Raw genomic sequence first — 27,056 nt, forward strand, 5'->3', positions numbered from 1 at the left:
TGCGTGCTTCTCGCTACTACGCAGCTAAGCTACCATTTAGCGTGACAGACAGACGTATACGGGCATTATAATATAGATAAAATATATCCTTAAAGGTCTTTATTGTTAGTGTTTCTTGCCTCAATGCCTTGATCACTTGTTCACCAAACATGGCTTAGCAACCGTTTAGCGAACAGATGTCCTTAGATTTCAGTTTATATTAGATTTTGGGTATGATAAATTGCGTTATCAGCCAACGTGTTGAAAACTGCTCTTTTCGAATAACTCTTTTATATCCTTACCTCGCTTATACAAACTAGTCCCATTCCTTTAAACCCGCAAAGAAACTCGATTTCCCCTTTCTGACAAACAGTTGAAATTCCGCTTACCCTTTCTCTAACAAATCATGAAGATTTAAAGACCCGTTCAATCATCAGGAAGAAAGTTTTTCCTCTAAGTGGGAGTACACAACGTACTTCTACGCAGATGTTGCTGCTTGTTGTTCGCATGGTTGTTTTAAGCCGAATTTCCAAAGGCGCATAAAAAATTAGCCAGGAGACCCAGCGTAATATTTCTTACCACCGGGAAATCGGAGTAGTTAAGGTGGGAAAAATTACGCTGGGTTTCAAACGATTTTTCTGCGGCCAAAATCTGGCCGCACTTTTTTATTGCCTAATTTTATTGTTCTTTGCTCACGTGGTCCATGTCAGGGAAAGCCCTTTTCATCCGACTATTCCAGCGAGTGGTTTCACTCACCCTAACAAACATTAGTAAACTATTAAAGTTTTTACCATAGTAAGATGTGGCCAAGCTTGCTAAACAACTCACAGATAATTTAAAATGGCCTCCGAAACGATTAGTCACATTGTAATATTTAAACTCGGGGTTTACGGTGAGTCATTCGTTTGCGTCCAAGCTTTTGTTTGAGAAAAACTCATTTTATCAACTCGAAGAAGAAAGCTTAGTTAACTAGGCTTGTAAAAATAGGATCAAATTCAACTTCATTTGTAGCTCACGTATTAAAAATTATGTAAATAAAACAATAATCAGAAAAGTTTTATTTTGAGCCATTTATTGAAACTAAAACGCTGCGCAGCACTTTTTGTTGGAAATCCGCCTTAAAGAGAAATTAAGGGATTAAGTAAAAACAAGTTTTCACTTTTTAGAGTACAAAATTAATTTTTAGATGAGGTCGAGATTTAAAATTGTTTAGTAATTCAAGTCTTAAATTGTTCTATTTTCTGCAACAAAATTTTAGAAATCTCATTGCCACCCACCTGTGTTATTGCACAGTTCTTTTAAAAATATTTTGCACTGAGCTTGCGGTTTCATTTTTTTTGTTTGCTTAGTTACCCTGTAGTATAAACAAGTAAAAATATAATCTATGCGCGTCAGTACTATCGTTCTCCGTCAATTTGGCAATTATGTTTAAGGTATGACGTTGATGGTCATATATAAAATTTATTATTTTTATAACGTTTTTATGAATGAAATGTTTATATGGCGCCATATCAACTCCATTCTCACTTTTGTCTCAGTAAAAAAAACATGTTGCAGATTTGCGATCTTCAGACGGTAAATTTCGGACAAAAAACTCGTGCGAAAATGTTACTGTTTCAAAAGTTTTGTTGTCCAAAATTTATGTGGTAGCCAGAGAAGAAAGGTATTGCCATTAAATGTCGAATGAAATGTGTCCTCACAGGCCGTGAGATTTTTTTGTTGTTTTAATTTTGCTTTTTACCAGCTTCCAGCTTGTCTTACAATTCATATTTTAAATTTATTTTAATATAATTTTACTAATTTAGATTAAATTTCTAACTTTCTTTTTTGGTCATTTTCATTTGGTCATCTGGAAATTTAGTTCCCGCGATAATTAAAAATGCACGCAATTATTCGCGAAATTTAGCTCTTATAAAGTGAACTACGTAAAAAAAGCAAAATTTATTTATCGCAAAAAATTTAAATTAGCAGCTGTGTCCTATTGAAGTATAGTTACTAATGAGAGCATTGTTTGCACCCACCCGGTTACACCTGGTTACAAATTGTTTTTGGTATCCCATAATTATTTAAAAGATATTTTGCTGTTACCATAGCAACTTCACTTCTATCCTGACAGTTAAACCCTGTTAAGTGTGTGGTATTTTGCAGACCAAAATGTATATAAACAAACTTTATATTTCTCCCCCGTCATAATGAATCCACTCTTAAAGAACTACTTTCACCACCGGGCATGGCTTGGACACAGGTTGACAAAACAAAATTGTAATATATTGTAAATTTACTCATTATATTGCAGTCCTTAGGGTCTTTTTATATGAGACCGGGAAACTCGGTCCACCAAGATATCCCGCATGACCGAGATCTCGGATATTTGCGAAAGAATACTGAAAATTTAAATCGTGTTTATATAGTGCATATTCATCTCGCCCCGGTTACAACGGGAAACTCGGTTAACTGAGATCCCGGGCAAGTGAGCCGGGATCCCGGTCAAACGGGATGGATATTTGTCCATGTAAACAAAAAAAAAGGTGGCAAAGTACGGAAAAAGTTTATGTAACCTTGGAGGAGGAAATAATTATTACTATTACTACATATCAATAGACATATTTGTTTTTGTATCATGGTGTATTTGTAATAAAAGACAACAAAACCATGAAACATGCTCTGAAACACCAGGTTTCACTAAAATTATAATTGAGAATGATCTAAGATTAACTTTTAATCTTGTTTCAAGCGTGTGGGAGATTTTAATGAATAATATATAAATTGGTCAGAAATAATTGAATACTGGAATTTTGAAAAAAATTTGATAAATAATTAATAGTGATAACACAATTGTTTCAAGCCTTAACAGTATCGCTATCATCTTTTTTCTGATAATGGAAGCCATATTTGTTTACATATTCACCCCGCCACTTTTAATTTCCCGCTAATTTTTCTTCATATAAACCCGGGATTGAAAATGACAAATTTACATTAAATTCGAGTTGAAAATAGCCCGCTCTACCGGGAAACTCGATAGGCGAGTTTCCCGGTTCTCATTGCAGTCCTTAATGTGGAAAGCGCTCTAAATGTGATATTTTATGTGCTAATTATTTTTTTAATAAAAAAACGGAATTATAGAAAGAAAATTCAAAAGTATTTTGAAAACACTTTTTTTGATTTTTCATTTCACGATGTGTGTTTCAGACGAAGATATTTTTCATGTTAAAGTTATTGCCGCTAAAATGTGCTGACTCTGTCTGTCAGAGTGACGTCTGACTTTCTCTCATTTATAAATAGATTTATAAATAAAATATTACAGAAAGTTCGTTAAGGTAAGATGGAAAATTCAGCCACTAGTATTTTGAGTGGCTGTTTTAAATGGATTGTTTGCAAAAAATATTGCATATTTGATTTCGTGAGATAAAATGAGATATTTTGTAGGTCAAACTTTCGTGCACAAAATAAAATAATCAAACAAAAGGACATCTCGTGAATTCACCACCCATCTGGAGTGCAGAGTTTCTGTATTCAAATTACCATATGTGGCTTAACCACAACTGCGCTGGCTGCGAGGTTATATTCATTTACTATTTAGAAAAATATATGAATTTTAAAATACTTGCTTTCTTAAAGCCTAAAATACACGATCAATATTAAGTTGGAATTTTCAACTCAACGTGAATGATTTCTTGATTTTCAATAGCTTTTTTCTATTCCAATACCTTTAACGATAAATATTTGTGATATGTGCAGTACCTATTCTTGAATCTCGAAACAAGTGTTATATTGTGTAAACGCAGAAAAGGGAGAATATTGACGTCAATTCAATCTTGTCATGTATATCAAGCTTTAACAGGGCGTTGCGTAGAATTAAATAGTTAGTTAAAATAAAAATTAAAAATTAAAAAAGTGGTGACGTATTGCATTAGAAGCAGTAACCAAAATAGCTATTGGTGTAGCTTCATAATTTTCATGTTTAATACCAATGCAGTCAGAAATTGACTACTTTTTAAACAAGAGGTTACAGATTGCTTTAGAAATGTTCCGTTTTTGCTATAATGGGATTACTATGCGAGTTTTATCTTTACACACACGTTTCTACAGTACTTTTATTGAGCAGTATGTATCGTCACTAATAACATTATAAATTTTATTAGTAACTCTACTTGAGACTATGTTGTTTCATCGCATTATGGAAATAATAAACAGATTATTATTAACCTTGTTTCTAACATACCACTTAATTCGAAGTGACCAACTAACATTTACAGAAGAGGAAGGTGTGAGTATATCCAAGTCTCCAAACGCCACATTGTCGCCTTCAACATTACAATTTTCTAGTCACGATACATTGTTTGATAAATCCACAACAACTGCAATGCCATACACAGGAAAGACAAGTACAAACGAATATACCAACACACCAAATACTATGGATACTAGGTCACCAATAACGGATATTCCTTACCAAACTACATATTCACCAACATTAAAAAGTTTAAAAACTGGATTACATAGCACTTCATTCACTGTTTCCGCAGGTGATGTCGTTAGTTCTACTGATGTCACAGTAAATACACGACAAACAACTGCTGCCGATTATTCAATCAAGGATGATACCACACAATCCATTTCTGAAAATGAAATGAAGACATCTGTAAAAATTACAATAGTCACTAATCCACCTAAAGGGGATGTATCAACTACAAATATTCCTTTTAGAGAAACGTCATCGAAAGGTAATGTAATTATTGCTGGTTCAGTTGTGTCCACGGATGGTGTCGATACACCTCGTAGCACAACGTCCGTTACCACTGATGTTACATCTTCTGTCGGATTCATGGCCACTCAAATGGCAACATCAAATAATGTTCCAACAGAGTCTCCAACATTTGATTCCACTACAACTACATCGACGACCTTGGAACCTACCGTAAGTGACAAGAACACCAAGTTTACTACAAAAATGGGAATCCAAGTTTCCACTACCGAGGAAGAGAACACCACACCAAGTTCTTTAGCAACTACAGTTTCTGTTAGTGAAGCTGTATCATCATCAAATACTCCTTCGAAGTTCAAAACTTCGCAAGTTCTCAGTTCCACAGACAACCCCACTGAGACCAGTGGCAATATTGACACTACCTCAAGCAGTTCCACAGTTCTTACTGCTAAGCTCACGTCTTCGACAGTAAGCACGCAGATAAAGATGAGTGCATCACAAGAACTAGAGACGACATCACCAGTTGTAACCGATGAGGCTGTCCTTAGTACTACTGACGCAATCTCCACTAAACAAAAGACACCTTTAATAACTGATGTGGAGTACACAACGAAGAAGGCTACCATACATTCTGCCCATGTCAATACCGGCGAAGAAATGAACAAAACTATCGCAACTACAATAGCCACTAATACTGCTAGAGGCGATATGTCAACTACAAATATTCCTTTTAAAGAAACGTCATCGAAAAGTAATGTAATTACCGCTGGTTCAGTTGTGTCCACGGACGGTGTCGATACGCCTCGTAGCACAACGTCCTTTACCACTGATGTTACATCTTCTGTCGGATTCATGGCCACTCAAATGGCAACATCAAATAATGTTCCAACAGAGTCTCCACCATTTGATTCCACTACAACTGCATCAACTACCTTGGAACCTACTGTAAGTGACCGCAGCACAAAGCTCGGTACAAAAATTGGAAACGAAGTTTCCACTACTGAGGAAGATAACACCACACCAAGTGCTTTAGCAACTACAGTTTCTGTTGGTGAAGCTCTATCATCATCAAATACTCCTTCGAAGTTCAAAACTTCGCAAGTTCTCAGTTCCACAGACAACCCCACTGAGACCAGTGGCAATATTGACACTACCTCAAGCAGTTCCACAGTTCTTACTGCTAAGCTCACGTCTTCGACAGTAAGCACGCAGATAAAGATGAGTGCATCACAAGAACTAGAGACGACATCACCAGTTGTAACCGATGAGGCTGTCCTTAGTACTACTGATGCAATCTCCACTAAACAAAAGACACCTTTAAAAACTGATGTGGAGTATACAACGAAGAAGGCTACCATACATTCTGCCCATGTCAATACCGGCGAAGAAATGAACAAATCTACCGCAACTACAATTGTCACTAATACTGCTAGAGGCGATATGTCAACTACAAATATTCCTTTTAGAGAAACGTCATCGAAAAGTAATGTAATTAGCGCTGGTTCAGTTCTGTCAACGGACAGTGTCGATACACCTCTTGGCACAACGCCTTTCACCACTGAAGTTACAAATTCTGTCGGATTCAAGGACACTCAAATGGCAACATCAAATACTGTTCCAACAACGTCTCCAGCATTTGATTCCGCTACAACTACATCGACTACCTTGGAACCTACCGTAAGTGACCACAGCACGAAGCTCGCTACAAAAATTGGAATCGAAATTTCCACTACCGAGGAAGAAAACACCACACCAAATTCTTTAGCAACTTCAGTTTCTGTTAGTGAAGCTGTATCATCATCAAATACTCCTGCGAGGTTCAAAACTTCGCAAGTTCTCAGTTCCACAGACAACCCCACTGAGACCAGTGGCAATATTGACACTACCTCAAGCAGTTCCACAGTTGTTACTGCTAAGCTCACTTCTTCGACAGTAAGCACGCAGGTAAAGATGAGTGCATCACAAGAACTAGAGGCGACTTCATCAGTTGTAACCGATGAGGCTGTCGTTAGTACTACTGATGCAATCTCCATTAAACAGAAAACACCTTCAATAACTGATGCGGAGTATACAACGAAGAAGGCTACCACAAATTCTGCCGATGTCAATACCGGCGAAGAAATGAACAAATCTACCGCAACTACAATAGTCACTAATACTGCTAGAGGCGATATGTCAACTACAAATATTCCTTTTAGAGAAACGTCATCGAAAAGTAATGTAATTACCGCTGGTTCAGTTCTGTCAACGGACAGTGTCGATACACCTCTTGGCACAACGCCTTTCACCACTGAAGTTACAAATTCTGTCGGATTCAAGGACACTCAAATGGCAACATCAAATACTGTTCCAACAACGTCTCCAGCATTTGATTCCGCTACAACTACATCGACTACCTTGGAACCTACCGTAAGTGACCACAGCACGAAGCTCGCTACAAAAATTGGAATCGAAGTTTCCACTACCGAGGAAGAAAACACCACACCAAATTCTTTAGCAACTTCAGTTTCTGTTAGTGAAGCTGTATCATCATCAAATACTCCTGCGAGGTTCAAAACTTCGCAAGTTCTCAGTTCCACAGACAACCCCACTGAGACCAGTGGCAATATTGACACTACCTCAAGCAGTTCCACAGTTGTTACTGCTAAGCTCACTTCTTCGACAGTAAGCACGCAGGTAAAGATGAGTGCATCACAAGAACTAGAGGCGACTTCATCAGTTGTAACCGATGAGGCTGTCGTTAGTACTACTGATGCAATCTCCATTAAACAGAAAACACCTTCAATAACTGATGCGGAGTATACAACGAAGAAGGCTACCACAAATTCTGCCGATGTCAATACCGGCGAAGATATGAACAAATCTATCGCAACTACAATAGCCACTAATACTGCTAGAGGCGATATGTCAACTACAAATATTCCTTTTAAAGAAACGTCATCGAAAAGTAATGTAATTACCGCTGGTTCAGTTGTGTCCACGGACGGTGTCGATACGCCTCGTAGCACAACGTCCTTTACCACTGATGTTACATCTTCTGTCGGATTCATGGCCACTCAAATGGCAACATCAAATAATGTTCCAACAGAGTCTCCACCATTTGATTCCACTACAACTGCATCAACTACCTTGGAACCTACTGTAAGTGACCGCAGCACAAAGCTCGGTACAAAAATTAGAAACGAAGTTTCCACTACTGAGGAAGAAAACACCACACCAAGTGCTTTAGCAACTACAGTTTCTGTTGGTGAAGCTCTATCATCATCAAGTACTCCTTCGAAGTTCAAAACTTCGCAAGTTCTCAGTTCCACAGACAACCCCACTGAGACCAGTGGCAATATTGACACTACCTCAAGCAGTTCCACAGTTGTTACTGCTAAGCTCACGTCTTCGACAGTAAGCACGCAGATAAAGATGAGTGCATCACAAGAACTAGAGACGACATCACCAGTTGTAACCGATGAGGCTGTCCTTAGTACTACTGATGCATTCTCCACTAAACAAAAGACACCTTTAAAAACTGATGTGGAGTATACAACGAAGAAGGCTACCATACATTCTGCCCATGTCAATACCGGCAAAGAAATGAACAAATCTACCGCAACTACAATAGTCACTAATACTGCTAGAGGCGATATGTCAACTACAAATATTCCTTTTAGAGAAACGTCATCGAAAAGTAATGTAATTAGCGCTGGTTCAGTTCTGTCCACGGACGGTGTCGATACGCCTCGTAGCACAACGTCCTTTACCACTGATGTTACATCTTCTGTTGGATTCATTGCCACTCAAATGGCAACATCAAATAATGTTCCAACAGAGTCTCCACCATTTGATTCCACTACAACTGCATCAACTACCTTGGAACCTACTGTAAGTGACCGCAGCACAAAGCTCGGTACAAAAATTGGAAACGAAGTTTCCACTACTGAGGAAGAAAACACCACAGCAAGTGCTTTAGCAACTACAGTTTCTGTTGGTGAAGCTCTATCATCATCAAATACTCCTTCGAAGTTCAAAACTTTGCAAGTTCTCAGTTCCACAGACAACCCCACTGAGACCAGTGGCAATATTGACACTACCTCAAGCAGTTCCACAGTTCTTACTGCTAAGCTCACGTCTTCGACAGTAAGCACGCAGATAAAGATGAGTGCATCACAAGAACTAGAGACGACATCACCAGTTGTAACCGATGAGGCTGTCCTTAGTACTACTGATGCATTCTCCACTAAACAAAAGACACCTTTAAAAACTGATGTGGAGTATACAACGAAGAAGGCTACCATACATTCTGCCCATGTCAATACCGGCGAAGAAATGAACAAATCTACCGCAACTACAATAGTCACTAATACTGCTAGAGGCGATATGTCAACTACAAATATTCCTTTTAGAGAAACGTCATCGAAAAGTAATGTAATTAGCGCTGGTTCAGTTCTGTCCACGGACGGTGTCGATACGCCTCGTAGCACAACGTCCTTTACCACTGATGTTACATCTTCTGTTGGATTCATGGCCACTCAAATGGCAACATCAAATAATGTTCCAACAGAGTCTCCACCATTTGATTCCACTACAACTGCATCAACTACCTTGGTACCTACTGTAAGTGACCGCAGCACAAAGCTCGGTACAAAAATTGGAAACGAAGTTTCCACTACTGAGGAAGAAAACACCACACCAAGTGCTTTAGCAACTACAGTTTCTGTTGGTGAAGCTCTATCATCATCAAATACTCCTTCGAAGTTCAAAACTTCGCAAGTTCTCAGTTCCACAGACAACCCCACTGAGACCAGTGGCAATATTGACACTACCTCAAGCAGTTCCACAGTTCTTACTGCTAAGCTTACGTCTTCGACAGTAAGCACGCAGATAAAGATGAGTGCATCACAAGAACTAGAGACGACATCACTAGTTGTAACCGATGAGGCTGTCCTTAGTACTACTGATGCAATCTCCACTAAACAAAAGACACCTTTAAAAACTGATGTGGAGTATACAACGAAGAAGGCTACCATACATTATGCCCATGTCAATACCGGCGAAGAAATGAACAAATCTACCGCAACTACAATAGTCACTAATACTGCTAGAGGCGATATGTCAACTACAAATATTCCTTTTAGAGAAACGTCATCGAAAAGTAATGTAATTACCGCTGGTTCAGTTCTGTCAACGGACAGTGTCGATACACCTCTTGGCACAACGCCTTTCACCACTGAAGTTACAAATTCTGTCGGATTCAAGGACACTCAAATGGCAACATCAAATACTGTTCCAACAACGTCTCCAGCATTTGATTCCGCTACAACTACATCGACTACCTTGGAACCTACCGTAAGTGACCACAGCACGAAGCTCGCTACAAAAATTGGAATCGAAGTTTCCACTACCGAGGAAGAAAACACCACACCAAATTCTTTAGCAACTTCAGTTTCTGTTAGTGAAGCTGTATCATCATCAAATACTCCTGCGAGGTTCAAAACTTCGCAAGTTCTCAGTTCCACAGACAACCCCACTGAGACCAGTGGCAATATTGACACTACCTCAAGCAGTTCCACAGTTGTTACTGCTAAGCTCACGTCTTCGACAGTAAGCACGCAGATAAAGATGAGTGCATCACAAGAACTAGAGACGACATCACCAGTTGTAACCGATGAGGCTGTCCTTAGTACTACTGATGCAATCTCCACTAAACAAAAGACACCTTTAAAAACTGATGTGGAGTATACAACGAAGAAGGCTACCATACATTCTGCCCATGTCAATACCGGCGAAGAAATGAACAAATCTACCGCAACTACAATAGTCACTAATACTGCTAGAGGCGATATGTCAACTACAAATATTCCTTTTAGAGAAACGTCACCGAAAAGTAATGTAATTAGCGCTGGTTCAGTTCTGTCCACGGACGGTGTCGATACGCCTCGTAGCACAACGTCCTTTACCACTGATGTTACATCTTCTGTTGGATTCATGGCCACTCAAATGGCAACATCAAATAATGTTCCAACAGAGTCTCCACCATTTGATTCCACTACAACTGCATCAACTACCTTGGAACCTACTGTAAGTGACCGCAGCACAAAGCTCGGTACAAAAATTGGAAACGAAGTTTCCACTACTGAGGAAGAAAACACCACACCAAGTGCTTTAGCAACTACAGTTTCTGTTGGTGAAGCTCTATCATCATCAAATACTCCTTCGAAGTTCAAAACTTCGCAAGTTCTCAGTTCCACAGACAACCCCACTGAGACCAGTGGCAATATTGACACTACCTCAAGCAGTTCCACAGTTCTTACTGCTAAGCTCACGTCTTCGACAGTAAGCACGCAGATAAAGATGAGTGCATCACAAGAACTAGAGACGACATCACCAGTTGTAACCGATGAGGCTGTCCTTAGTACTACTGATGCAATCTCCACTAAACAAAAGACACCTTTAAAAACTGATGTGGAGTATACAACGAAGAAGGCTACCATACATTCTGCCCATGTCAATACCGGCGAAGAAATGAACAAATCTACCGCAACTACAATAGTCACTAATACTGCTAGAGGCGATATGTCAACTACAAATATTTCTTTTAGAGAAACGTCATCGAAAAGTAATGTAATTACCGCTGGTTCAGTTCTGTCAACGGACAGTGTCGATACACCTCTTGGCACAACGCCTTTCACCACTGAAGTTACAAATTCTGTCGGATTCAAGGACACTCAAATGGCAACATCAAATACTGTTCCAACAACGTCTCCAGCATTTGATTCCGCTACAACTACATCGACTACCTTGGAACCTACCGTAAGTGACCACAGCACGAAGCTCGCTACAAAAATTGGAATCGAAGTTTCCACTACCGAGGAAGAAAACACCACACCAAATTCTTTAGCAACTTCAGTTTCTGTTAGTGAAGCTGTATCATCATCAAATACTCCTGCGAGGTTCAAAACTTCGCAAGTTCTCAGTTCCACAGACAACCCCACTGAGACCAGTGGCAATATTGACACTACCTCAAGCAGTTCCACAGTTGTTACTGCTAAGCTCACTTCTTCGACAGTAAGCACGCAGGTAAAGATGAGTGCATCACAAGAACTAGAGGCGACTTCATCAGTTGTAACCGATGAGGCTGTCGTTAGTACTACTGATGCAATCTCCATTAAACAGAAAACACCTTCAATAACTGATGCGGAGTATACAACAAAGAAGGCTACCACAAACTCTGCCGATGTCAATACCGGCGAAGAAATGAACAAATCTATCGCAACTACAATAGCCACTAATACTGCTAGAGGCGATATGTCAACTACAAATATTCCTTTTAAAGAAACGTCATCGAAAAGTAATGTAATTACCGCTGGTTCAGTTGTGTCCACGGACGGTGTCGATACGTCTCGTAGCACAACGTCCTTTACCACTGATGTTACATCTTCTGTCGGATTCATGGCCACTCAAATGGCAACATCAAATAATGTTCCAACAGAGTCTCCACCATTTGATTCCACTACAACTGCATCAACTACCTTGGAACCTACTGTAAGTGACCGCAGCACAAAGCTCGGTACAAAAATTGGAAACGAAGTTTCCACTACTGAGGAAGAAAACACCACACCAAGTGCTTTAGCAACTACAGTTTCTGTTGGTGAAGCTCTATCATCATCAAATACTCCTTCGAAGTTCAAAACTTCGCAAGTTCTCAGTTCCACAGACAACCCCACTGAGACCAGTGGCAATATTGACACTACCTCAAGCAGTTCCACAGTTCTTACTGCTAAGCTCACGTCTTCGACAGTAAGCACGCAGATAAAGATGAGTGCATCACAAGAGCTAGAGACGACATCACCAGTTGTAACCGATGAGGCTGTCCTTAGTACTACTGATGCAATCTCCACTAAACAAAAGACACCTTTAAAAACTGATGTGGAGTATACAACGAAGAAGGCTACCATACATTCTGCCCATGTCAATACCGGCGAAGAAATGAACAAATCTACCGCAACTACAATAGTCACTAATACTGCTAGAGGCGATATGTCAACTACAAATATTTCTTTTAGAGAAACGTCATCGAAAAGTAATGTAATTACCGCTGGTTCAGTTCTGTCAACGGACAGTGTCGATACACCTCTTGGCACAACGCCTTTCACCACTGAAGTTACAAATTCTGTCGGATTCAAGGACACTCAAATGGCAACATCAAATACTGTTCCAACAACGTCTCCAGCATTTGATTCCGCTACAACTACATCGACTACCTTGGAACCTACCGTAAGTGACCACAGCACGAAGCTCGCTACAAAAATTGGAATCGAAGTTTCCACTACCGAGGAAGAAAACACCACACCAAATTCTTTAGCAACTTCAGTTTCTGTTAGTGAAGCTGTATCATCATCAAATACTCCTGCGAGGTTCAAAACTTCGCAAGTTCTCAGTTCCACAGACAACCCCACTGAGACCAGTGGCAATATTGACACTACCTCAAGCAGTTCCACAGTTGTTACTGCTAAGCTCACTTCTTCGACAGTAAGCACGCAGGTAAAGATGAGTGCATCACAAGAACTAGAGGCGACTTCATCAGTTGTAACCGATGAGGCTGTCGTTAGTACTACTGATGCAATCTCCATTAAACAGAAAACACCTTCAATAACTGATGCGGAGTATACAACAAAGAAGGCTACCACAAACTCTGCCGATGTCAATACCGGCGAAGAAATGAACAAATCTATCGCAACTACAATAGCCACTAATACTGCTAGAGGCGATATGTCAACTACAAATATTCCTTTTAAAGAAACGTCATCGAAAAGTAATGTAATTACCGCTGGTTCAGTTGTGTCCACGGACGGTGTCGATACGTCTCGTAGCACAACGTCCTTTACCACTGATGTTACATCTTCTGTCGGATTCATGGCCACTCAAACGGCAACATCAAATAATGTTCCAACAGAGTCTCCACCATTTGATTCCACTACAACTGCATCAACTACCTTGGAACCTACTGTAAGTGACCGCAGCACAAAGCTCGCTACAAAAATTGGAAACGAAGTTTCCACTACTGAGGAAGAAAACACCACACCAAGTGCTTTAGCAACTACAGTTTCTGTTGGTGAAGCTCTATCATCATCAAATACTCCTTCGAAGTTCCAAACTTCGCAAGTTCTCAGTTCCACAGACAACCCCACTGAGACCAGTGGCAATATTGACACTACCTCAAGCAGTTCCACAGTTCTTACTGCTAAGCTCACGTCTTCGACAGTAAGCACGCAGATAAAGATGAGTGCATCACAAGAACTAGAGACGACATCACCAGTTGTAACCGATGAGGCTGTCCTTAGTACTACTGATGCAATCTCCACTAAACAAAAGACACCTTTAAAAACTGATGTGGAGTATACAACGAAGAAGGCTACCATACATTCTGCCCATGTCAATACCGGCGAAGAAATGAACAAATCTACCGCAACTACAATAGTCACTAATACTGCTAGAGGCGATATGTCAACTACAAATATTCCTTTTAGAGAAACGTCATCGAAAAGTAATGTAATTACCGCTGGTTCAGTTCTGTCAACGGACAGTGTCGATACACCTCTTGGCACAACGCCTTTCACCACTGAAGTTACAAACTCTGTCGGATTCAAGGACACTCAAATGGCAACATCAAATACTGTTCCAACAACGTCTCCAGCATTTGATTCCGGTACAACTACATCGACTACCTTGGAACCTACCGTAAGTGACCACAGCACGAAGCTCGCTACAAAAATTGGAATCGAAGTTTCCACTACCGAGGAAGAAAACACCACACCAAATTCTTTAGCAACTTCAGTTTCTGTTAGTGAAGCTGTATCATCATCAAATACTCCTGCGAGGTTCAAAACTTCGCAAGTTCTCAGTTCCACAGACAACCCCACTGAGACCAGTGGCAATATTGACACTACCTCAAGCAGTTCCACAGTTGTTACTGCTAAGCTCACTTCTTCGACAGTAAGCACGCAGGTAAAGATGAGTGCATCACAAGAACTAGAGGCGACTTCATCAGTTGTAACCGATGAGGCTGTCGTTAGTTCTACTGATGCAATCACCATTAACCAGAAAACACCTTCAATAACTGATGCGGAGTATACAACGAAGAAGGCTACCACAAATTCTGCCGATGTCAATACCGGCGAAGAAATGAACAAATCTACCGCAACTACAATAGTCACTAATACTGCTAGAGGCGATATGTCAACTACAAATATTCCTTTTAGAGAAACGTCATCGAAAAGTAATGTAATTACCGCTGGTTCAGTTCTGTCAACGGACAGTGTCGATACACCTCGTAGCACAACGTCCTTTACCACTGATGTTACATCTTCTGTTGGATCCATGACCACTCAAATGGCAACATCAAATAATGTTCCAACAGAGTCTCCAACATTTGTTTCCACTGCAACTACATTGACTACCTTGGAATCTGCTGTAAGTGACCTCAGCACAAAGCTCGGTACAAGAATTGGAATCGAAGTTTCCACTACCGAGGAAGAAAAAACCACACCAAGTGCTTTAGCAACTACAGTTTCTGTTAGTGAAGCTGTATCATCATCAAATACTCCATTTAGAGAAACGTCATCGAAAGGTAATGTAATTACCGCTGGTTCAGTTGTGTCTACGGACGGTGTCGATACACCTCTTGGCACAACGCCTTTCACCACTGAAGTTACAAATTCTGTCGGGTTCAAGGACACTCAAATGGCAACATCAAATACTGTTCCAACAACGTCTCCAGCATTTGATTCCGCTACAACTACATCGACTACCTTGGAACCTACCGTAAGTGACCACAGCACGAAGCTCGCTACAAAAATTGGAATCGAAGTTTCCACTACCGAGGAAGAAAACACCACACCAAATTCTTTAGCAACTACAGTTTCTGTTGGTGAAGCTGTATCATCATCAAATACTCCTTCGAAGTTCAAAACTTCGCAAGTTCTCAGTTCCACAGACAACCCCACTGAGACCAGTGGCAATATTGACCCTACCTCTAGCAGTGTCACAATTGATACTGCTAAGCTCACTTCTTCGACAGTAGGCACGGAGGTAGAGATGAGTGCATCACAAGAACTAGAGACGACTTCATCAGTTGTAACCGATGAGGCTATCGTTAGTACTACTAATGCAATCTCCACTAAACAAAAAACACCTTCAATAACTGATGTGAGGTATACAACGAAGAAGGCTACCACAAATTCTGCCGATGTCAATACCGGCCAAGAATTGAACAAATCTATCGCAACTACAATAGTCACTAATACTGCTAGAGACCATATGTCAACTACAAACATTCCTTTTAGAGAAATTTCATCGAAAAGTAATGTAATTACCGATGGTTCAGTTGTGTCCACGGACAGTGTCGATACGCCTCGTAGCACAACGTCCTTTACCACTGATGTTACATCCTCTGTCGGATCCATGGCCACTCAAATGGCAACATCAAATAATGTTCCAACAGAGTCTCCAACATTTGTTTCCACTGCAACTACATTGACTACCTTGGAATCTGCTGTAAGTGACCTCAGCACAAAGCTCGGTACAAAAATTGGAATCGAAGTTTCCACTACCGAGGAAGAAAAAACCACACCAAGTGCTTTAGCAACTACAGTTTCTGTTAGTGAAGCTGTATCATCATCAAATACTCCATTTAGAGAAACGTCATCGAAAGGTAATGTAATTACCGCTGGTTCAGTTGTGTCTACGGACGGTGTCGATACACCTCTTGGCACAACGCCTTTCACCACTGAAGTTACAAATTCTGTCGGGTTCAAGGACACTCAAATGGCAACATCAAATACTGTTCCAACAACGTCTCCAGCATTTGATTCCGCTACAACTACATCGACTACCTTGGAACCTACCGTAAGTGACCACAGCACGAAGCTCGCTACAAAAATTGGAATCGAAGTTTCCACTACCGAGGAAGAAAACACCACACCAAATTCTTTAGCAACTACAGTTTCTGTTGGTGAAGCTGTATCCTCATCAAATACTCCTTCGAAGTTCAAAACTTCGCAAGTTCTCAGTTCCACAGACAACCCCACTGAGACCAGTGGCAATATTGACCCTACCTCTAGCAGTGTCACAATTGATACTGCTAAGCTCACTTCTTCGACAGTAGGCACGGAGGTAGAGATGAGTGCATCACAAGAACTAGAGACGACTTCATCAGTTGTAACCGATGAGGCTATCGTTAGTACTACTAATGCAATCTCCACTAAACAAAAAACACCTTCAATAACTGATGTGAGGTATACAACGAAGAAGGCTACCACAAATTCTGCCGATGTCAATACCGGCCAAGAATTGAACAAATCTATCGCAACTACAATAGTCACTAATACTGCTAGAGACCATATGTCAACTACAAACATTCCTTTTAGAGAAATTTCATCGAAAAGTAATGTAATTACCGATGGTTCAGTTGTGTCCACGGACAGTGTCGATACGCCTCGTAGCACAACGTCCTTTACCACTGATGTTACATCCTCTGTCGGATCCATGGCCACTCAAATGGCAACATCAAATAATGTTCCAACAGCGTCTCCAACATTTGATTCCACTACAACTACATTGACTACCTTGCAACCTACTGTAAGTGACCACAGCACAAAGCTCGGTACAAAAATTGGAATCGAAGTTTCCACTACCGAGGAAGAAAAAACCACACCAAGTGCTTTAGCAACTACAGTTTCTGTTAGTGAAGCTGTATCATCATCAAATACTCCATTTAGAGAAACGTCATCGAAAGGTAATGTAATTACCGCTGGTTCAGTTGTGTCTACGGACGGTGTCGATACACCTCTTGGCACAACGCCTTTCACCACTGAAGTTACAAATTCTGTCGGATTCAAGGACACTCAAATGGCAACATCAAATACTGTTCCAACAACGTCTCCAGCATTTAATTCCGCCAGAACTACATCGACTACCTTGGAACCTACCGTAAGTGACCTCAGCACAAAGCTCGGTACAAAAATTGGAAACGAAGTTTCCGCTACCGAGGAAGAAAACACCGCACCTAAATCTTTAGCAACTACAGTTTCTGTTGCTGAAGCTGTATCATCATCAAATACTCCTTCGAAGTTCAAAACTTCGCAAGTTCTCAGTTCCACAGACAACCCCACTGAGACCAGTGGCAATATTGACCCTACCTCTAGCAGTGTCACAATTGATACTGCTAAGCCCACTTCTTCGACAGTAGGCACGGAGGAAGAGATGAGTGCATCACAAGAACTAGAAACGACTTCATCAGTTGTAACCGATGAGGCTGTCCTTAGTACCACTGATGCAATCTCCACTAAACAAAAAACACCTACAATAACTGATGTGGAGTATACAACGAAGAAGGCTACCACAAATTCTGCCCATGCCAATACCGGCCAAGAAATGAACAAATCTATCGCAACTACAATAGTCACTAATACTGCTAGAGGTGATATGTCAGCTACAAATATTCCTTTTAGAGAAACGTCATCGAAAAGTAATGTAATTACCGCTGGTTCAGTTGTGTCCACGGACGGTGTCGATACGCCTCGTAGCACAACGTCCTTTACCACTGATGTTACATCTTCTGTCGGATTCATGGCCACTCAAATGGCAACATCAAATAATGTTCCAACAGAGTCTCCACCATTTGAATCCACTACAACTACATCAACTACCTTGGAACCTACTGTAAGAGACCTCAGCACAAAGCTCGGTACAAAAATTGGAATCGAAGTTTCCACTACCGAGGAAGAAAAAACCACACCAAGTGCTTTAGCAACTACAGTTTCTGTTAGTGAAGCTGTATCATCATCAAATACTCCATTTAGAGAAACGTCATCGAAAGGTAATGTAATTACCGCTGGTTCAGTTGTGTCTACGGACGGTGTCGATACACCTCTTGGCACAACGCCTTTCACCACTGAAGTTACAAATTCTGTCGGATTCAAGGACACTCAAATGGCAACATCAAGTACTGTTCCAACAACGTCTCCAGCATTTGATTCCGCCAGAACTACATCCACTACCTTGGAACCTACTGTAAGAGACCTCAGCACGAAGCTCGGTACAAAAATTGGAAACGAAGTTTCCGCTACCGAGGAAGAAAACACCGCACCTAAATCTTTAGCAACTACAGTTTCTGTTGCTGAAGCTGTATCATCATCAAATACTCCTTCGAAGTTCAAAACTTTGCAAGTTCTCAGTTCCACAGACAACCCCACTGAGACCAGTGGCAATATTGACCCTACCTCTAGCAGTGTCACAATTGATACTGCTAAGCTCACTTCTTCGACAGTAGGCACGGAGGAAGAGATGAGTGCATCACAAGAACTAGAGACGACTTCATCAGTTGTAACCGATGAGGCTGTCCTTAGTACCAGTGATGCAATCTCCACTAAACAAAAAACACCTACAATAACTGATGTGGAGTATACAACGAAGAAGGCTACCACAAATTCTGCCCATGCCAATACCGGCCAAGAAATGAACAAATCTATCGCAACTACAATAGTCACTAATACTGCTAGAGGTGATATGTCAGCTACAAATATTCCTTTTAGAGAAACGTCATCGAAAAGTAATGTAATTACCGCTGGTTCAGTTGTGTCCACGGACGGTGTCGATACGCCTCGTAGCACAACGTCCTTTACCACTGATGTTACATCTTCTGTCGGATTCATGGCCACTCAAATGGCAACATCAAATAATGTTCCAACAGAGTCTCCACCATTTGAATCCACTACAACTACATCAACTACCTTGGAACCTACTGTAAGAGACCTCAGCACAAAGCTCGGTACAAAAATTGGAAACGAAGTTTCCGCTACCGAGGAAGAAAACACCGCACCTAATTTTTTAGCAACTACAGTATCTGTTGCTGAAGCTGTATCATCATCAAATACTCCTTCGAAGTTCAAAACTTCGCAAGTTCTCAGTTCCACAGACAACCCCACTAAGACCAGTGGCAATATTGACACTACCTCAAGCAATTCCACAGTTGTTACTGCTAAGCTCACTTCTTCTACAGTAAGCACGCAGGTAGAGATGAGTGCATCACAAGAACTAGAGACGCCTTCATCAGTTGTAACCGATGAGGCTGTCCTTAGTACTATTGATGCAATGTCCATTAAACAAAAAACACCTTCAATAACTGATGTGGAGTATACAACGAAGAAAGCTACCACAAATTCTGCCGATGCCAATACCGGCCAAGAAATGAACAAATCTATCGCAACTACAATAGTCACTAATACTGCTAGAGGCCATATGTCAACTACAAACATTCCTTTTAGAGAAATTTCATCGAAAAGTAATGTAATTACCGATGGTTCAGTTGTGTCCACGGACAGTGTCGATACGCCTCGTAGCACAACGTCCTTTACCACTGATGTTATATCCTCTGTCGGATCCATGGCCACTCAAATGGCAACATCAAATAATGTTCCAACAGCGTCTCCAACATTTGATTCCACTACAACTACATTGACTACCTTGGAACCTACTGTAAGTGACCTCAGCACAAAGCTCGGTACAAAAATTGGAATCGAAGTTTCCACTACCGAGGAAGAAAAAACCACACCAAGTGCTTTAGCAACTACAGTGTTTGTTAGTGAAGCTGTATCATCATCAAATACTCCATTTAGAGAAACGTCATCGAAAGGTAATGTAATTACCGCTGGTTCAGTTGTGTCTACGGACGGTGTCGATACACCTCTTGGCACAACGCCTTTCACCACTGAAGTTACAAATTCTGTCGGATTCAAGGACACTCAAATGGCAACATCAAATACTGTTCCAACAACGTCTCCAGCATTTGATTCCGCTACAACTACATCGACTACCTTGGAACCTACCGTAAGTGACCACAGCACGAAGCTCGCTACAAAAATTGGAATCGAAGTTTCCACTACCGAGGAAGAAAACACCACACCAAATTCTTTAGCAACTACAGTTTCTGTTGGTGAAGCTGTATCATCATCAAATACTCCTTCGAAGTTCAAAACTTCGCAAGTTCTCAGTTCCACAGACAACCCCACTGAGACCAGTGGCAATATTGACCCTACCTCTAGCAGTGTCACAATTGATACTGCTAAGCTCACTTCTTCGACAGTAGGCACGGAGGTAGAGATGAGTGCATCACAAGAACTAGAGACGACTTCATCAGTTGTAACCGATGAGGCTATCGTTAGTACTACTAATGCAATCTCCACTAAACAAAAAACACCTTCAATAACTGATGTGAGGTATACAACGAAGAAGGCTACCACAAATTCTGCCGATGTCAATACCGGCCAAGAATTGAACAAATCTATCGCAACTACAATAGTCACTAATACTGCTAGAGACCATATGTCAACTACAAACATTCCTTTTAGAGAAATTTCATCGAAAAGTAATGTAATTACCGATGGTTCAGTTGTGTCCACGGACAGTGTCGATACGCCTCGTAGCACAACGTCCTTTACCACTGATGTTACATCCTCTGTCGGATCCATGGCCACTCAAATGGCAACATCAAATAATGTTCCAACAGAGTCTCCAACATTTGTTTCCACTGCAACTACATTGACTACCTTGGAATCTGCTGTAAGTGACCTCAGCACAAAGCTCGGTACAAAAATTGGAATCGAAGTTTCCACTACCGAGGAAGAAAAAACCACACCAAGTGCTTTAGCAACTACAGTTTCTGTTAGTGAAGCTGTATCATCATCAAATACTCCATTTAGAGAAACGTCATCGAAAGGTAATGTAATTACCGCTGGTTCAGTTGTGTCTACGGACGGTGTCGATACACCTCTTGGCACAACGCCTTTCACCACTGAAGTTACAAATTCTGTCGGGTTCAAGGACACTCAAATGGCAACATCAAATACTGTTCCAACAACGTCTCCAGCATTTGATTCCGCTACAACTACATCGACTACCTTGGAACCTACCGTAAGTGACCACAGCACGAAGCTCGCTACAAAAATTGGAATCGAAGTTTCCACTACCGAGGAAGAAAACACCACACCAAATTCTTTAGCAACTACAGTTTCTGTTGGTGAAGCTGTATCCTCATCAAATACTCCTTCGAAGTTCAAAACTTCGCAAGTTCTCAGTTCCACAGACAACCCCACTGAGACCAGTGGCAATATTGACCCTACCTCTAGCAGTGTCACAATTGATACTGCTAAGCTCACTTCTTCGACAGTAGGCACGGAGGTAGAGATGAGTGCATCACAAGAACTAGAGACGACTTCATCAGTTGTAACCGATGAGGCTATCGTTAGTACTACTAATGCAATCTCCACTAAACAAAAAACACCTTCAATAACTGATGTGAGGTATACAACGAAGAAGGCTACCACAAATTCTGCCGATGTCAATACCGGCCAAGAATTGAACAAATCTATCGCAACTACAATAGTCACTAATACTGCTAGAGACCATATGTCAACTACAAACATTCCTTTTAGAGAAATTTCATCGAAAAGTAATGTAATTACCGATGGTTCAGTTGTGTCCACGGACAGTGTCGATACGCCTCGTAGCACAACGTCCTTTACCACTGATGTTACATCCTCTGTCGGATCCATGGCCACTCAAATGGCAACATCAAATAATGTTCCAACAGCGTCTCCAACATTTGATTCCACTACAACTACATTGACTACCTTGCAACCTACTGTAAGTGACCACAGCACAAAGCTCGGTACAAAAATTGGAATCGAAGTTTCCACTACCGAGGAAGAAAAAACCACACCAAGTGCTTTAGCAACTACAGTTTCTGTTAGTGAAGCTGTATCATCATCAAATACTCCATTTAGAGAAACGTCATCGAAAGGTAATGTAATTACCGCTGGTTCAGTTGTGTCTACGGACGGTGTCGATACACCTCTTGGCACAACGCCTTTCACCACTGAAGTTACAAATTCTGTCGGATTCAAGGACACTCAAATGGCAACATCAAATACTGTTCCAACAACGTCTCCAGCATTTAATTCCGCCAGAACTACATCGACTACCTTGGAACCTACCGTAAGTGACCTCAGCACAAAGCTCGGTACAAAAATTGGAAACGAAGTTTCCGCTACCGAGGAAGAAAACACCGCACCTAAATCTTTAGCAACTACAGTTTCTGTTGCTGAAGCTGTATCATCATCAAATACTCCTTCGAAGTTCAAAACTTCGCAAGTTCTCAGTTCCACAGACAACCCCACTGAGACCAGTGGCAATATTGACCCTACCTCTAGCAGTGTCACAATTGATACTGCTAAGCCCACTTCTTCGACAGTAGGCACGGAGGAAGAGATGAGTGCATCACAAGAACTAGAAACGACTTCATCAGTTGTAACCGATGAGGCTGTCCTTAGTACCACTGATGCAATCTCCACTAAACAAAAAACACCTACAATAACTGATGTGGAGTATACAACGAAGAAGGCTACCACAAATTCTGCCCATGCCAATACCGGCCAAGAAATGAACAAATCTATCGCAACTACAATAGTCACTAATACTGCTAGAGGTGATATGTCAGCTACAAATATTCCTTTTAGAGAAACGTCATCGAAAAGTAATGTAATTACCGCTGGTTCAGTTGTGTCCACGGACGGTGTCGATACGCCTCGTAGCACAACGTCCTTTACCACTGATGTTACATCTTCTGTCGGATTCATGGCCACTCAAATGGCAACATCAAATAATGTTCCAACAGAGTCTCCACCATTTGAATCCACTACAACTACATCAACTACCTTGGAACCTACTGTAAGAGACCTCAGCACAAAGCTCGGTACAAAAATTGGAATCGAAGTTTCCACTACCGAGGAAGAAAAAACCACACCAAGTGCTTTAGCAACTACAGTTTCTGTTAGTGAAGCTGTATCATCATCAAATACTCCATTTAGAGAAACGTCATCGAAAGGTAATGTAATTACCGCTGGTTCAGTTGTGTCTACGGACGGTGTCGATACACCTCTTGGCACAACGCCTTTCACCACTGAAGTTACAAATTCTGTCGGATTCAAGGACACTCAAATGGCAACATCAAGTACTGTTCCAACAACGTCTCCAGCATTTGATTCCGCCAGAACTACATCCACTACCTTGGAACCTACTGTAAGAGACCTCAGCACGAAGCTCGGTACAAAAATTGGAAACGAAGTTTCCGCTACCGAGGAAGAAAACACCGCACCTAAATCTTTAGCAACTACAGTTTCTGTTGCTGAAGCTGTATCATCATCAAATACTCCTTCGAAGTTCAAAACTTTGCAAGTTCTCAGTTCCACAGACAACCCCACTGAGACCAGTGGCAATATTGACCCTACCTCTAGCAGTGTCACAATTGATACTGCTAAGCTCACTTCTTCGACAGTAGGCACGGAGGAAGAGATGAGTGCATCACAAGAACTAGAGACGACTTCATCAGTTGTAACCGATGAGGCTGTCCTTAGTACCAGTGATGCAATCTCCACTAAACAAAAAACACCTACAATAACTGATGTGGAGTATACAACGAAGAAGGCTACCACAAATTCTGCCCATGCCAATACCGGCCAAGAAATGAACAAATCTATCGCAACTACAATAGTCACTAATACTGCTAGAGGTGATATGTCAGCTACAAATATTCCTTTTAGAGAAACGTCATCGAAAAGTAATGTAATTACCGCTGGTTCAGTTGTGTCCACGGACGGTGTCGATACGCCTCGTAGCACAACGTCCTTTACCACTGATGTTACATCTTCTGTCGGATTCATGGCCACTCAAATGGCAACATCAAATAATGTTCCAACAGAGTCTCCACCATTTGAATCCACTACAACTACATCAACTACCTTGGAACCTACTGTAAGAGACCTCAGCACAAAGCTCGGTACAAAAATTGGAAACGAAGTTTCCGCTACCGAGGAAGAAAACACCGCACCTAATTTTTTAGCAACTACAGTATCTGTTGCTGAAGCTGTATCATCATCAAATACTCCTTCGAAGTTCAAAACTTCGCAAGTTCTCAGTTCCACAGACAACCCCACTAAGACCAGTGGCAATATTGACACTACCTCAAGCAATTCCACAGTTGTTACTGCTAAGCTCACTTCTTCTACAGTAAGCACGCAGGTAGAGATGAGTGCATCACAAGAACTAGAGACGCCTTCATCAGTTGTAACCGATGAGGCTGTCCTTAGTACTATTGATGCAATGTCCATTAAACAAAAAACACCTTCAATAACTGATGTGGAGTATACAACGAAGAAAGCTACCACAAATTCTGCCGATGCCAATACCGGCCAAGAAATGAACAAATCTATCGCAACTACAATAGTCACTAATACTGCTAGAGGCCATATGTCAACTACAAACATTCCTTTTAGAGAAATTTCATCGAAAAGTAATGTAATTACCGATGGTTCAGTTGTGTCCACGGACAGTGTCGATACGCCTCGTAGCACAACGTCCTTTACCACTGATGTTATATCCTCTGTCGGATCCATGGCCACTCAAATGGCAACATCAAATAATGTTCCAACAGCGTCTCCAACATTTGATTCCACTACAACTACATTGACTACCTTGGAACCTACTGTAAGTGACCTCAGCACAAAGCTCGGTACAAAAATTGGAATCGAAGTTTCCACTACCGAGGAAGAAAAAACCACACCAAGTGCTTTAGCAACTACAGTGTTTGTTAGTGAAGCTGTATCATCATCAAATACTCCATTTAGAGAAACGTCATCGAAAGGTAATGTAATTACCGCTGGTTCAGTTGTGTCTACGGACGGTGTCGATACACCTCTTGGCACAACGCCTTTCACCACTGAAGTTACAAATTCTGTCGGATTCAAGGACACTCAAATGGCAACATCAAATACTGTTCCAAGAACGTCTCCAGCATTTGATTCCGCTACAACTACATCGACTACCTTGGAACCTACCGTAAGTGACCACAGCACGAAGCTCGCTACAAAAATTGGAATCGAAGTTTCCACTACCGAGGAAGAAAACACCACACCAAATTCTTTAGCAACTACAGTTTCTGTTGGTGAAGCTGTATCATCATCAAATACTCCTTCGAAGTTCAAAACTTCGCAAGTTCTCAGTTCCACAGACAACCCCACTGAGACCAGTGGCAATATTGACACTACCTCCAGCAGTGTCACAATTGTTACTGCTAAGCTCACTTCTTCGACAGTAGGCACGCAGGTAGAGATGAGTGCAGCACAAGAACTAGAGACGACATCACCAGTTGTAACCGATGAGGCTGTCCTTAGTACTACTGATGCAATCTCCACTAAACAAAAAACACCTTTAATAACTGATGTGAGGTATACAACGAAGAAGGCTACCACAAATTCTGCCGATGTCAATACCGGCGAAGAAATGAACAAATCTATCGCAACTACAATAGTCACTAATACTGCTAGAGGCGATATGTCAACTACAAGCATTCGTTTTAGAGAAACGTCATCGAAAAGTAATGTAATTACTGCTGGTTCAGTTGTGTCCACGGACGGTGTCGATACGCCTCGTAGCACAACGTCCTTTACCACTGATGTTACATCTTCTGTCGGATCCATGGCCACTCAACTGGCAACATCAAATAATGTTTTAACAGAGTCTGCAATATTTGATTCCACTACAACTACATTCACTACCTTGGAACCTACTGTAAGTGACCTCAGCACAAAGCTCGGTACAAAAATTGGAATGGAAGTTTCCACTACCGAGGAAGAAAACAGCACACCAAATTCTTTACCAACTACAGTTTCTGTTAGTGAAGCTGTATCATCATCAAATACTCCTTCGAAGTTCAAAACTTCGCAAGTTCTCAGTTCCACAGACAACCCCAATGAGACCAGCGGCAATATTGACACTACCTCCAGCAGTGCCACAGTTGTTACTGCTAAGCTCACGTCTTCGACAGTAAGCACGCAAGTAAAGATGAGTGCATCACAAGAACTAGAGGCGACTTCATCACTTGTAACCGATGAGGCTGTCGTTAGTACTACTAATGCAATCTCCACTAAACAAAAAACACCTTTATTAACTGATGTGGATTATACAACGAAGGATGCTACCACAAATTCTGCGCATGTCAATACCGGCAAAGAATTGAACAAATCTATAGAAACTACATTAGTCACTAACACTGCTGACGGCGATATATCAACTACAAACATTCCTTTTAGAGAAACGTCTTTGAAAAGTGATGTAATGACAGGTGGTCCAGTTATTTCCACTGAAAGTGTGACTACTTTTCCTGGAACAACTTCCCCTAACAGTGCAAGTACCACTACCTTGAGAACTACACAAGGTAATGTTGCATCGTCCAAAATTGCTCACACTTCATCGGTGTTTAGTGTTATTT

At 41.1% G+C, this 27,056-nt stretch overlaps 1 protein-coding gene across 1 annotated transcript in view; it reads left to right on the forward strand.

Annotated features, from left to right (window-relative positions):
• The first annotated feature begins 3,733 nt into the window (after window positions 1–3,733).
• LOC130656207 (mucin-16-like) overlaps window positions 3,734–27,056 on the forward strand; it is a 33,718-nt gene continuing 10,395 nt past the window's right edge. Inside the window, exon 1 of the mRNA XM_057459036.1 lies at window positions 3,734–27,002. Within this exon, the coding sequence (XP_057315019.1) occupies window positions 4,139–27,002 (22,864 nt within the window). The 5' untranslated portion in view covers window positions 3,734–4,138. The remainder of the gene's footprint in view (window positions 27,003–27,056) is intronic.

This window comes from Hydractinia symbiolongicarpus, chromosome 9, assembly GCF_029227915.1.
Source record: "Hydractinia symbiolongicarpus strain clone_291-10 chromosome 9, HSymV2.1, whole genome shotgun sequence".
Taxonomy (NCBI): domain Eukaryota; kingdom Metazoa; phylum Cnidaria; class Hydrozoa; order Anthoathecata; family Hydractiniidae; genus Hydractinia; species Hydractinia symbiolongicarpus.